The sequence below is a fragment of the Jaculus jaculus genome, chromosome 4, assembly GCF_020740685.1.
Source record: "Jaculus jaculus isolate mJacJac1 chromosome 4, mJacJac1.mat.Y.cur, whole genome shotgun sequence".
Classification (NCBI taxonomy): domain Eukaryota; kingdom Metazoa; phylum Chordata; class Mammalia; order Rodentia; family Dipodidae; genus Jaculus; species Jaculus jaculus.
Genome location: NC_059105.1, coordinates 5,314,431 through 5,328,780, shown reverse-complemented (window position 1 = coordinate 5,328,780; position 14,350 = coordinate 5,314,431). Strand labels below are relative to the sequence as shown.

Here is a 14,350-nt window from a genome sequence, read left to right as displayed (position 1 = left end):
ACAGATGATACGTATCACACATCATCTCCATAAAAGATGTGGGCATTGCACCATGTGGTCAACGGCTGGCAACTTGTGTGCTGATACATTATGCCATTTCTTTGACCTCCACTCATGATGCTACACTGGGATTGCATCGTGTCCTACAAAACTATGCATCATACTTGGACTGGTTCTCTAGAGAGACAGAACTAGCAGGATGCTGACATCTATGTCTGTCTTTCAATACATCTATCTCTCTGATTATCCATTCATCTATCCACCTAGACAGACAGACAGGCAGGCAGGCAGGCAGGCAGGCAGGCAGGCAGATAGACAGACAGACAGACAGACAGACAGATAGATAGATAGATAGAAAGAAATATGGTAGATAGATAGATGATAGATGGATTAAGAAGTCAGGATTTCTTATGAGAATTGGCTTGTATGGAAATTACAGAATTTAGGGTTATGGAAATTGAGAAACCTTACATATGCTGTCAGTAAGCTATAGAACCAGCGAAGGTGTAGTGTCATCACTAGTCCAAGGATCAAGTCAGTACTAGGGGAACCAGTGGTATAATTCAGCCCAAGGCTGAATATTTAAGATCCGGGGAGGTAATGATGTAAGACTTCAAGTCTGAAAGCCCGAGACCCTGAACCCTGATAGCCAAGTTCCAAACAAGAGGGATGGTGCCATCTCAAGAAGAGACAATGAATTTAATCTTCCTCTATTTGTCCTGTCTGGGTTCTCAGCATGTTGCATGATGCCTTTCCATAATTTTGTGGGTGTGTCTTCATTATTCAAACACTCTCACAGACATAAATATTCCTTAACCCATCCTATTTAGCACATAAAGTCAGCCATCACAATACCATACCCCAGTGTCAGATCCCAATAGTCACAATCACACACATATGCATCATCTCCCTGACAACAAAGTAAATAATGATATTGTCTGTAATAGGTCAGCTTTGGGAAGACTGTGATTACTGCTTCAAGATGTCTGCATCATGCCTTCAAATGCTTTATGTTATGTAATCCATGACTATTTCTTGGCCTGATAATTCTCTGTGATGGTAAACTATTTCGGTGTCATTTCTTTGACAACAATCTCTAAATATCTAGAATGTTGGAGTGATAGTTTTTATGACTCTGTGAAGTTATGTGTAGAGTCATCACTCCATTGATAATAAAGATCCCATAATCATCTGTATCACTCTTGTATTACTTTATGTAATGCTACAATAGAGCTGTATATTTATTATTACATATGAAACCATTTGATGTCACTTCATCTCTAAAAATACCTCAGCTTCTTTGAGGACATCACATGATGTCCACATCATCTCCTTTATCACTACATGTGACTCTGATTTATTTCTGTTCCATTCATTTATAATACTCGTGATGACATCTTGTGAATTTTCTCAAAACAAAGGGATATATCATGGAAAATTCCTCCTATCTTTTCTTCCAGTAGTAGCCAAGTTTCTGGTCTTATATTGAGGTACTTTGATCCATTTGGACTTGAGTGTTTTGCATGGTGAGATGTGTGGATCAAGTTTCAGTTACCTGCATATGGTTATCCAGTTTGTCTAGCACCATTTGCTGAAGATGCTGTCTTTTTTCCAGCCTATATTGTTAGGGCCTTTGTCAAATATCAAGTAGCTGTAGTTGCTTGACCCAAAGTCCAGGTCCTCAGTTCTATTCCATTGGTCTATACTCCTGTTTTTATGCCAGTACCATGCTGTTCTTACTACACAAAGGCATCCATTGAACAGACTTATTATCTCAGGTGTTTTTTAAAATTTTTTCCAATAAAGTTATGTTTCCCTTCAAAAAAAGGGAGGGATGTACTTTTGCTATTCTTTGATGCTGTAGCTGTCTATGACATCATCGACATGCTTCCATAGTGCATAGGAATCAGGACTCTGTGTTGCTACACTATGCTTGTGTCAGCCCTTCCTGACGTCACATGGTGGTGTGTCCTTGATCAGCTCATGCACAGCCTCACTATATCTTATCTCCAAAGTCTGAAGCTTCCTGATAACAAGCTTTATGTTTTTATTCACATTAATTCTAAAACAGCATTTTCTATTAGTTTGTCTACTTCTTTCTGAAATTAACATTGTCCAAAAGGTGGTTTAAAATTTTTTTTTATTGAAATACTTTTACTTTTCCTGAACACACATAAAACCACTGGAGCTTTATCTATTGCCTATATTTTACATTTACTTAGTGTAATTTATGTTAAGAATGCATCTGGCCAGGCCAATTGAAACTTTCCTTCTGACTACAAATCCACTGATAGATTTTTGCTTCCCCTGCTTAACCCTCTTATTCCTTAATTAAAAGGAAAATTCTCCTCTAGCTTCCTTCCCCTCTCTGTCCTTCCCTCCCTCCTTGTTTCCTTCCCTTCATTTTTGTGGAATCTCTGTCACGTGGTGGCACTCTGTGAACTGGGTGCAGCAAGAAACAAGACACCGTAGAGTCGCTCTGTGCTGCGGGTCTCAAGCCTGTCCTTTGCTCACTGACTAATGGCCAGTGTGCTTGGAAGGACAGTGCATGTCCATGGGAGCAGACTCAGACCCAAAGCTGGATTCCCATCTCTCCCTGTTTTCCTACCTTGAAACTCCCGTTCTCTTCTAAGAAGGCTGAGGGGCGTCTTGCATTTGGAGGGTAATATGGCTCTTATGAAGCGATAGAAATATAGTGTGGTGCTCCTGTGTCAGAAGATAGATAGTTAGGCGTTTCAAGATCTTTGCTCCAAAGTTCTGAATTTCCAGTGAGCTCCTCGGTGTCTCCGCTCCTCAGGGACAGCACGGGTGTACTGCACAGCCACCAGAAAATGCATAACCAAACTGGAAGGCCATGATGGGGAAATCTCAAAGGTGAGTTTCTTTCTCATGTGAAATAGAAATGAATGGCATGTTTAATATGAATAGGGTAATAGAGGTTGATAATTAATCCTGAGTTAATAGTTTATAACTTGCCTTTAAAGCACTCAACATTTATTAATATGGGATAAGCAGAGCAATGATATTTCATAAGTCATCTGGTGTGCTGATCCACAGAGAGCGCAGAATCATGTTAAGGGAGTAGGACGATAGGTTAGTGAGTTCTTGCTGAGTCTGAGTCTGAAGTGGAGCCTGGTAGCTGCTGCAGAGATGCCTGGTGAGAAGTCACATCCCTGACCTGCTCAGCGCCTGCCTGTGCGTAGCCGCTGCTCCAACATGTAGGTGCATCGGAAGCCACTCAGCCACCAATACAGACACTTGCCGAAACGCACAACTGAAGCCTCCCATGCTGCTCGGTCTTTTCTGGATAGGCTCGCTTCTGGCAGTGTGCTTTCCACTGACACCAAAGAATTTCAGATGAAGTAGACAAACTTTGCCAATTGATTTAGTAGGAATTTCAGAATCACAGTTAATTTTTCTTTCAAAATGTTTGCAAACACATTGATTCCACAGACGGTGGAACTGTCTAGTGTGAAATTATCCATTTTGAAACTTGAAAGCTGTACCTTAGAGTTTTCTATAAACCTTTCAAAAGTTCCACAGAACAGCGTCCCCCCTTAGAATCCAGGATGTCACTAGAACATGGCAGAGTGTGCTGAGACGTACTCACTTCCCAGCTTAGCCCCAATCCTTGCTCTCGTATCTGAGGACAAATCTACTTTTTCCTTATAAAATAACAGCTCAGCCGCTTCAGGGCTGTGAAGGACTCAGGCAGACCCAGAATCCCCCTTTACTGCATTCTCCCCCCCACCCACCTTGCCTTTGCCATGCTGCTTGTGATGATGCCTTTAAGGCTGGATGGTGCTGGTCTCCCTGGCAATATGGGCTGTGCCTTCTTCATGAGTAGGAGATGAGTGGCTGCAGGGAGGCAGGTGAGGTGGCAGCCCAGCCCTGCTCCTGGGCATTGCAGTAGGTAGCTCCTGAAATGCCTGGCACTGCTTGTTCTGTGAAGGTGTCATCATAAAGAACACTCAAAGCATATTATTAAATTTTATGCATGTTAAGTACATATATTGTGTATAGAATTGCCATCTGTTAATGCATTTTAAGGGATCCAGATTTTCATTTATTCAGAAGTCTTTGGGAGAGGTGCCACTGTTTTAAGTGCTGTGTACACGCTGGTGGGGCAGTGATGAGAAACAGATAGCCCTTGCCAGTCCCAAGTCTTCAGTCTAGAGGAGGCTCCCCAAATCCTTTGAGGTGTGACAATAATAGAGGGACATTACATGAGTGACTTTTGTCATTGTTGGGATACAAGAGCTGACAAAGGCAGCGCATGGAGGAAGGGTTTGTTGTGGTATACAGCTCAAGGGGACGCAGTCTGTCGTGGTGGGGAAGGGGCGGCAGCAGGAACGTGAAGCAGCTGGTCACACGTGTCCGCAGTTGGGAAGCAGAGAGCTAAACGCATGCTCAGCTACCTGCCTCATTTTTATGTAGTCCATAACTCCAAATCATGGAATGGTGCTGCCCAGAGTTGGAGTTGGTATTCTTGCCCCAACTAACTTAAGCCAAATCTCTCACAAACATGCCCAGAGATTTCTTTCCATAATGATTTCAAATCCTGACCTGCTGACAACTGAGATTAACCACTGCAGGTATAACTGTGGCTATCCGGTGAGTGGAGGATGAGCGGGCTCACGCCTCTGGCACAAGTGGAGAACACGTGGCTCTGTAGACAGCATTGCACTTTGGGAGGCAATAGATGAAGCCTTCTCTCGTGGATCTCCACTTATTCTGATGGGAGGGGTGCAGCACTCTCTGCGCTCTTGAACACAGAAGGTTATGTTGCAGAGATGACACTGGGCTTTGCAGATGAAGGAGTCCACTTTGTTTTTATGCACGGCCAGGACCTGTCTTTCTTGGTGGTGAAGAGGGAATCCTGAGCCCTTGGATACAAGCTGGGCGGGGAATAATCACACTTTAATCTTTATTCTTAAAATTGCAATACATAGGAAGTAAACTTTTCCATCTGGATTTCGATTTCCATCCATTAATCCCTACAACGTTTTGCTCACCAGGAAGAAATTATTCTAAGACTGGTGTCTTATTATGTCCTGTTTCTGTTGTTGAAAATTTATTGGAAACCACTAAACAAACCTGTGCTCATTTTCACTCCTGTTTTGCAGATTTCTTTCAACCCTCAAGGGACTCGTCTTCTGACGGGCAGCACGGACAGGACAGCAAGGGTCTGGGACGCTCGGACTGGCCAGTGCCTCCAGGTTCTGGAGGGCCACACTGATGAGATCTTTTCCTGCTTCTTCAACTATAAAGGCGACATAGTCATCACAGGTGTGGCTGCAGCACACACCTCAGGATCAGTTTCCCTTCCCAATTGCCTTCTAGAATGTCAATGCTGAGTTCTAAAAGGACGCCACTCCCAACCACTGTCCCTGCTCCAGGGTCCTTGGCTTGCCTTGGCATGTCAGTTTTGTTCCCAGTATTTTGTGTGCTGTTCTTGGCTTTGTTTGTATTTTCTCAAGACAGGGTCTCAACATGTAGCCCAGACTGACCTCAAGTTTGCAGCACTCCTCCTCACTCAGCCCACTGAGTGTGTGAATTATAGGCAAGAGCCATCATACCAGCTCCTGCTGGTTAATTTTAGTTGTGCCAGGACTTCCTTGAGTGAGCTCTGTCACTGGCTGTAGCCTTTGTAAATTTTGAATTTTAGTTGCTCTAGGTAAGGCAGCAATTTGTGAGTTCGTGTAACTCATTATGATCCTTTCTCAGCCATACATGGATGAAACAGTTACTGCTCAGTTGATATTAGAAGACATCAAATAATCCAGGACCAGAGCTGTCCATAGCTTATTTCATAGCCCAGTAAAGAGTTACCATTTGAGCTAAATTTCTTCTTGTTTTTCTTACATAGTTCATACTAAAGTGCTAATACCTTGGGAAAAGAACACATGCCGAATAATTTTCATCCATTATCCATTGTTATAGGGCTTTTGGGGGGGAGATGCAGACAAACATCCAATTAGGACACCAGTGAGAGACCAAAGACATCATTGCACCCAAGTCTCTTTTGGTGACAATGAGTTTATTGGAGCTGCTTACAGTAGCACGGGTGACTCAGAGGCGGCTGCATGGCTGAAATAGCCACTTCGGCATGGGCGATGGCTGATGGCCGTTGCATTCCTGGAGCCCCCTGTCCACCCGGAAGGCAGTGCCACCAGGAAGTCTCCTGTCCTCAGCAGTTGTTTGTAACTTCCAGAAGGGGCCTTGCAAATGGCACTGCTCTTTGTGTGCCGTGACTCCTTTGTTTCACGAATGTCCTGTCTTGTACGTTTCTCTAGGTTCCTGCATCTTTTGAGCCTCCATCCTTCCTGCAGAAGGAAAGTCATCAGTTCACAGGGAATAGCTACCGTCCACCCCACCCCTTCTTTGAGTTCTTACATTCTCTTCTCTCACTCTTCTTTGATGTTTTATGAGCCCTGGAGGGGGTGACTCTGATGTCTGATTATTTTCTTCCATTCATGATTGAGCATTAGACCCCATGCCACAGCAAGTCACTTATTCTCAGAGTCCTGACCAGCTGCAGTCTATCACTGGCCACTGTCCAAGGCTGACCCCATCAGGAGCCTGTGCGAGTAAACACATACATAGAAGGCTATTTGACAGCTGCATCATGACAGCTTAACAAACTAGTAACACTGGCTTCCCCATTGGGGACTCTGATGTCCCCTTTCATAAGTCTTTTCCTTGTGTTATAGCTTAAAATACCAGGCATGCGTTACCTTAAATCTAATCTGAAAGCAATTTGTTGCCCCCCTAAGAGTCACGCCGCTATTGGACCAGCAGGCACATTTTACCTGACAGATTGGTGTGGTGTCCCACGCGTGATCCAGAACCGAGTAGGTGACGGTGCCCCTCACCAGCCCACATCACGTCTTCCAAGATTACCACAGCCAGCTGACAGGAAGTGAGATTCACACTCAGTCCCAGTCTGACTTCCTAATGTCATGCCACAGTGAGGGATGTTTTTAGCTGTAAGGTCTTACCATCTAGTTCTGTTTTACAACCAGCAGCAGTGTCAATAGGGTTGTCATTTGTAGAATCTCAGGGACTTTCATGGGAGAAACTCAGGGAGAAACGGTGCCCCTGGCGCTAGGGTTTTCATTCACAAACCTTATGTTGCATTTGTTCAAAATCCTCAACAGATATTTTTACCATTCTTTCAGATACTTTTCCAAATCTATGACACTCGAGGGTGGTAGGAGGGGTTTATGATCATTGCATATGTGAGTCAAGATGGCAACAAAGTGTAAAAGAAAGGCACTGAAGGCTGACTTTGTAGACAATGGGCAGGACCTTTAGAGGCCCTCGCCATCTGTGGCAAGCAAGTGACAGTGGTCATGGGACTCAGTAACTAAGAGGATATTTAAATGACTAAATTATTCAGGCCTCTAAATCCATCTAATCCATGTTCTATATCCACCAAGGCTTCTCCTACCTTTTATGAGGCTAAGAACAACTACTAAAGCCTGCATACGAGACCTGAGGGTCCCTGCTGATCCAGACTCCTTCTTACCTCTCCTGGAAACGCAGTCGTATGTGGCCTGGTGAAGTGCATATCAAGCACAACTTCTCTCGTCCTCGGTTCCCTCAGTGAGACTTGCCATTCCTCTGCTGTCTTCAGTGCCTGATATTCATGGAACCTCTGCCAGCCATAGCCAAGTATCTCTAGTGGCTCCCCTGAGCCAGACCAGCAGGGGCTGATTTCCCTCATGTCACCTTTGTTTCAAGTAGCTATATGACTCAGTTTCTCCATTTCCATAGCATCCAGACTGGTCCTGTGTTTCTCCAAATCCCATAACCTCATTTGGTTCCTCATTTGAACGTCTTTCCCAGTTCAATCAGCTCAGATTCATAGTATTCCCTAGTTATCACAGTTTTCCATCTGGACCATTATTATGGATGCCATCTGCATGCTGAATAATGGATTTTCCCTTTCTTAGAACAAAAGGTCTGACTGAGGGCCATCTTCAATCATTTCTCTGTCATCTCCTTCACCACTGTTCAGTCCTTTCCTTGGGCTCCAAAGTTTTGCACCAAGGTAGGGATGTTTAGCACAGGCCTGACTTGTACTCTCCTTGAATCCCACCAGCTGTAAGAACCATTAACTCTCTTGTCTTTCTTTTGCACCTTTCCCAGCAAATTAGAGGCTAATTCAGAGGATAGTGTCTACATGTTTTCTTTAAGATTCACTTATTCATTGCTCTAAGAAGATAAATGGAGAAAGATATGACACACTGATGCTTATCCTAGCACTGTGTATAATGACAAGAATTGGATACAACCCAAAACCTCAGGTCTCATTTATTGAGAACCTGCTGGGCAGGCACTATGCTACTTTTTGTTTGAAGGACATGAGTAAGTTTACATGAACAATTTCTCTTGGTCTTACAATTTGAGTATATAGCTTTTTTATTTTATTCCTCAAAAGGACTGTCCTTTCTGAAGCAGCTAGGCTTGGTATCAGGTCTGTTCACCTACTACAGGCCAAGTGTATGCAATGACCCCTACAGCAGGGGAGCTCAGCCATCTCACAATCATAGGCGCTCCACCCTCGGAGAGCTCAAGCCCGTGTGCTTACCTCATCATCCATCACAGGGGCAACTTAGCCACTCCTTCCCAAACCACCTCTGCTTCTGTTGGCCCTTATTCTGGTGACAACTGTGCTGTGTAACTTTTCTTGGGGAGACACGAACAACATCCGCTCACTCCGGATAGGCCATCAGTGACAGAGCAGAGACAAATCCTAGATGGTTTCACCTCCGACCTCAGAGGGTTCAGAGGAGTATTAGTTGTCTGTTGTTCTTTAGGTACTTAAATTCCTGAGCTCTTTTAATCTACCCTTGATTTAGTGACTGTCTAAGTGCTAATTAGTGGCCCACTGGATAACACGGCTCATTAGATGGAGTGTCATCTGTGTCCTGCCGAGCTACTAGTCCCTTTGAACTAGTTTGTCATATTTTCATGGTCGACCCCTGCTGTGATTAATGGCTTCCATTTTTTAGGAGCTGTCCACAGTTGGTTTAGAATCACAAACGGCTAGAAAAGTGATCAGTGTCATCTTTAATTTTTTTGTTTATTTTATTTATTTATTTGAGAGCAACAGAGAGAGAAAGAAAGAGGGAGGGAGAGAGGGAGACAGAGAAAAAGAGAGAGAGAAACAGAATGTGTATACCAGGGCTGCTAGCCATTGCAAATGAACTCCAGAGGTGTGCACCCCCTGTGCATCTGGATAATGTGAGTCCTGAGGAATCGAGCCTCAAACTGGGGTCCTTAGGCTTCACAGGAAAGTGCTTAACCACTAAACCATCTCTCCAGCCCCATCTTTATTTGTTTAATGTGAGATGTGTTTTTGGAAGCCACCAGTTTAAAAAATTTATCCATTTGTGTGAGTGTGTGCACATGTGCATGCGTGCATGCATGGTTGGGCATGTCACAGTTTCTTGCCACTGCAAACAGAGTATTTTTAACTGCAGAGCCATCTCTAAACTCGAAGCAGTGCAGGTTTTACAAACTTGTTCTGTTCAAACGGCCCTCACTGTCTTATGTTGACATCACATCCCCAGTCCTTGGAGGAACGAGGATCACTAGCACTTACTGGTGGTGAGAAAAACATGTTGATTACTTTGAAATGTTCCCACATACAATGATTTCCCCACATTTCCTCAAGGTTTGGCTTGTCATCCAAACCTGTAGATATTTAAGTTACCATATTTCTATTTCTATTAAACTTCTATTTAAATTACCATATCTTGGACTGAAGTGATGGCTTAGTGGTGAAGGCATTTTCCTGCAAAGCCAAAAGACCTGGATTCTATTCTCCAGGACCCACATAAGACAGATGCACAACGTGGCTCATGTGTCTGGAGTTTGTTTGCAGGGGCTAGAGGCCCTGGTGCACCCATTCTCTCTATATCTACCTGCATCTCTCTCTCAAAATAAATAAATAAATGAATAAAATTTAATAAATTACCTATTTCTACTGTTTCCATTCAGAAGGGTTGGCTAGTGTTATACCGACTCCAGTTCTAAGATGTGAATCTTACTGACGTGAATAGGGTAGGAAGGTGCTCAACTTATGACTGGCTGGTATCATAAAAGAAATAGTTGCTGAAAAAGTGTTGGGGTTGCTCAGGGCCTCCGTGGCTGTAGGGAGCGGAGCGCACACATTTTGCACAGGGCTGGGTAGCAGTGACCCACGCAAGTCTACCTGGTAGGAAAGGGCGAGGGAGTAAGGCAAGGGGATAACGACTGCAATTGTTTCCTCAGGGAGCAAGGACAACACCTGCCGGATATGGCGCTGACTGAGGCCGCCTGCTGGCGACAAGACCTGCCAGGAACAGCGACCAAGAACCCGAGCCTGCAGAGAACCTGTTCCAGTCAGCCATTGAGCATTCTGTCCTTCAGTACACACACACACACACACACACACACACACACACACACACACACACACACGCCATGAACCCTGAAGAAATGACATAATTTTTGATACATATTTTTTTTGATGAGTCTGATGGGAGATAGCAGAATGGTTGGAAAATTCTGGTAACTGTTTACAATGTGTTTTATGTTTGAATAGTATCACAATAACAATAAAAGCAGAGTGCCTTAACTATGTACCATCTAGATCCTACCCTGAAGGCTGTTGTTATAATTTCTGCTTAATAAAACTGTTGGTCAAAATTTGTCATGAATTAGGCTTCATTATGTTTAGGGGGTGAGATGAAAATATATATTTTTTCAAATTTCATTGTATCATTTTTCCTTACTGCTGGGTAGAATACCATTTTGTAAATATACCACATTTTGATGATCCATTTGTCTAATGATGGACATCTGGGTTGATTCCAGCTCTTAGCTATTATGAATTGAGCAGCTATAAACATGGTTGAGCAAATCTCTCTGATCTGAGGCATGGAGCTTTTCAGGTAAATGGCCAGTAAGGGAATAACTGGGTGTGTTGGTAACTCTATAGTCAACTGTTTTAGGAGTCTCCATATTGCTTTTGATAGTGGTTGTACATCTTACATTCCCACCAACAGTGAATGAGGGTTCCTATTTCTCCATATCCTCACCAGCATGTGTTTTCATTTGATTTTTTAATGTTTGCTATCCATACTGGGGTAAGGCAGAATCTCATAGTTGTTTTAATTTGTATTTTCCTGATGATTAGGGATGATGAAAATTTTTTTAAGTGTGTGTTTGCCATTTGTATTTCTTTTTCTGAGAACTCCCTGTTCTCTGCCCCATTTTTTTGAGTGGGTTATCTGATTTTTTATTATTTAGGTTTTTGAGTTCGTTGTAGATTCTAAAAATTAGGCATCAGTTGTATAGCCAGCAAAAAAATTTTTCCCATTCTGTGGGTAATCTGTTGTCTCTGCTTATTGTATGTTTGTCTGTGAAGAAACTTTCCAGCTTCCCAATGGTTGAGTGATTGTTTAAGTTCTACTGGGGTTTTTTTTGGGAAGTCTTTTACCATTCCTATATCATGCAAAGTTCTTCCTATTTTTTCTTCCAGTAGAAGCAGAATTTCTGGTCTCAGAGTGAGGTCTTTGACCCATTTGGACTTGATTTTTGTGCATGGTGAGATGTTTGGATTGAGTTTCATTTTCCTGTATCTGGTTATCCAGTTTGTCCAGCACCATTTGTTGAAGATGCTCTTTTTTTTTTTTTTCCAGCCTGCAATCTTAGGGCTTTTGTCAAATATCAAGTAGCTGTAGTTACTTGACCTGAAATCCAGGTTCTGGATTGTGTTCCATTGGTCTATAATCCTGTTTTTATGCCAGTACCATGTTGTTTTTGTTACTATGGCTTTGTAATATAGCTTTAGATCAGGTATGGTGATACCTCCAGAGGTGTTTCTTTTGCTAAGGATATGCTTAGATATCTGAGGCCTTCTGCCATTCCACATGACTTTTGAGATCATTTTTTTCTATCTCTGTGAAGAAAAATGTTGGGATTTTTATTAGTATTACATTATATTTGTATATTGCCTTTAGTAAGATTGGCATTTCCACAATGTTAATTCTGCCTATCCAGGAATATGGGAGGTCTTTCCATTTTCTCAAGTCTTCAATTTTTTTCTTGAGTGTTTTTATGTTTTCATGGTAAAGGTCTTTCACATCCTTGGTTAATGTTATTCCAAGGTATTTTTTGTTATGGTTGCTATTATAAATAGGACAACATCATTTATTTTCTTTCTCTGTCTCTTTGTCTTTTGCATATTGAAAGGCTACTGGTTTTTGTGTGTTGATTTTGTATCCTGCTGCTTTGCTGCAGGAGTGAATCACCATTAAGAGTTTTGAGATGAAGGTTCTCAGGTATCTTATGTATAGAATCATGTCATCTGCAAATAAGGTTAACTTAATTTCTTCCTTTCTAATTTGCATCCATCCCTTTTATTTGTTGCTTGCACTAGGATTTCCAGTACTACATTGAAAAGCAGAGGTGAGAGTGGATACTCCTGTCTTATCCCGATCAATGGGAATTCCTTTGTGCCTAGTTTATCAGGGAAATAGGCCTATAGTTTTCATGTGGCATCTCTGTTTGCTTTTGGTATTAGGGTGATAGTAGCTTCATAGAAGGAATTGGGAAGCTTTCCCTGTTCTCTGGTTGTGTGGCACACTTTGAGGAAAATTGGTTTCAGTTCTCCCATGAAGGTTTGATAGAATTCAGCTGAGAAGCCATATGGTCCTGGACTCTTCTTTTTGGGGAGGTTTTTGATTTTATTGATGGAAAATCTCCCATGAGAAAAGGGAGGGGTCCTGACCCAGTTTCTGTTGACTGCAAAGGGGGATTAGGTTTTAATTTGATTTGGGACATCTTCGCCATTTCTCTCTCTCATACCTGGATTGGTTTTCAGGGAATGCAGGCTCTGTTCATATGATTTTTTTGGACTCATAAGTGGCTCCTCTGCCTTGATTCATACAGGGAGCTCCTGGCCCTACCGCAGAAACTTAGGCCATGTTAGGGTACTTGCCATTTTATAGTCCTTAAGATTCTGAGGCCATCAGTCTCAAAACTTTCTCTTTTCTTTTCCTCTGGAATACTCCAGATTTTACAAGAAGTTCCCAGGATGAATATTGAGTTAAAATCTTCAGGGAGCATAATTAAGTTTGTGTGTATATGTGTGTGGGGGGGTCACTGATGAAACCATCAGCTTTTATGTAGTTCTAAACTTTCTCTTGCATTTTGAGTTTTATACTGTATTATATAGAAGTTCTAGAAATGAGTTCATGATGAATTTGTGGACTTGCAAGAGGTATGAATTCCAGCAATGTTGATGCTATAGAAGCAACAAAGTGAAGACTGGCATTTGTTTTCTCTTTGGGGGAAGCATCGCTCCCCCAAAGAGTAATAAATAGTTGCCTTGGATACTCTTTTCCTGGAAACATGGGATAGTGGTCAAATATTTGCTCCATACTCTGTGTCCACTCCAGAACAGGGAAGAATGCAAGTCCCTCTCACCAAGGTTACAAAGGCCTCAAAGCACATATGGTTGCACTCTTTGTTCGCTTGCCTCAGCAGGTGGCAGTGTTTGCCTTTCTGGAGACAAGTTCTGCATTTTCTTGACAAATAGTGTGGAAACTAAACTTTTTATTCTGTGCCCCTTATAGACCCATGTTATGTTGGGATATATGTGGTAGAGTTTAAAGATTAGGACTATTTGATGAATCTAGGCCAAATGACCTGTCTCATTGGTCTTGGTGTTCTTTGGAGACATTTTCCCATCTGTCTGTGAGGACTGAGACAAAGTAAGGTGAATAAGGTATTGCTCTGTCATTTTCTATATAAGTCTCCTGTTGGGACCAATGAATGATAATTTATTTTAGAATGATAAAGTCTCTTCAAAGAAGGTGAAACTATATTGTCCTTTCACACTTGTATTTGATCAGAACAAGTATGGGATATATTATTATTATTATTATTTTGTGAGACAGGAAGGCTTATTTCACCATAGGGTGCAGGGGACGCAGTCTGTCATTGTGGGGAAGGCAAGGCAGCAGAAGTGTAAGGCCGCTGGTTACGAAATATCCCCTGTCAGCAAGCAGAGATGAGTGTCACTGGGAATGCTTTCATGTTTTGTGAAGGTCACTGTAATTTCAATGCATTGAGAATGTAAGTACCACGAGAACTTTATATTTATTTTTACATAACTGTGAACTGTCAGTCTGTATTTGGCTGTAGAAGATGCAATTTCAACACCCAACTAGGCCGCTTACTCATAAACTGGAACCCACCTAGTGTAACTTTCTTTTCAGAAGGAGATGAGATGTTCACAGGGAGAGTTTTATGGAGTAAAAGGAATAATTATCTACTGGTCTCTCATTGA

At 42.3% G+C, this 14,350-nt stretch overlaps 1 protein-coding gene across 1 annotated transcript in view; it reads left to right on the top strand.

Annotated features, from left to right (window-relative positions):
- Daw1 (dynein assembly factor with WD repeats 1) overlaps window positions 1–10,701 on the top strand; it is a 47,920-nt gene extending 37,219 nt beyond the window's left edge. Inside the window, exons 11-13 of the mRNA XM_045148096.1 lie at window positions 2,798–2,874; window positions 5,127–5,289; window positions 10,285–10,701. Coding sequence (XP_045004031.1) covers window positions 2,798–2,874; window positions 5,127–5,289; window positions 10,285–10,319 — 275 coding nt within the window. The 3' untranslated portion in view covers window positions 10,320–10,701. The remainder of the gene's footprint in view (window positions 1–2,797; window positions 2,875–5,126; window positions 5,290–10,284) is intronic.
- Window positions 10,702–14,350: the final 3,649 nt, after the last annotated feature.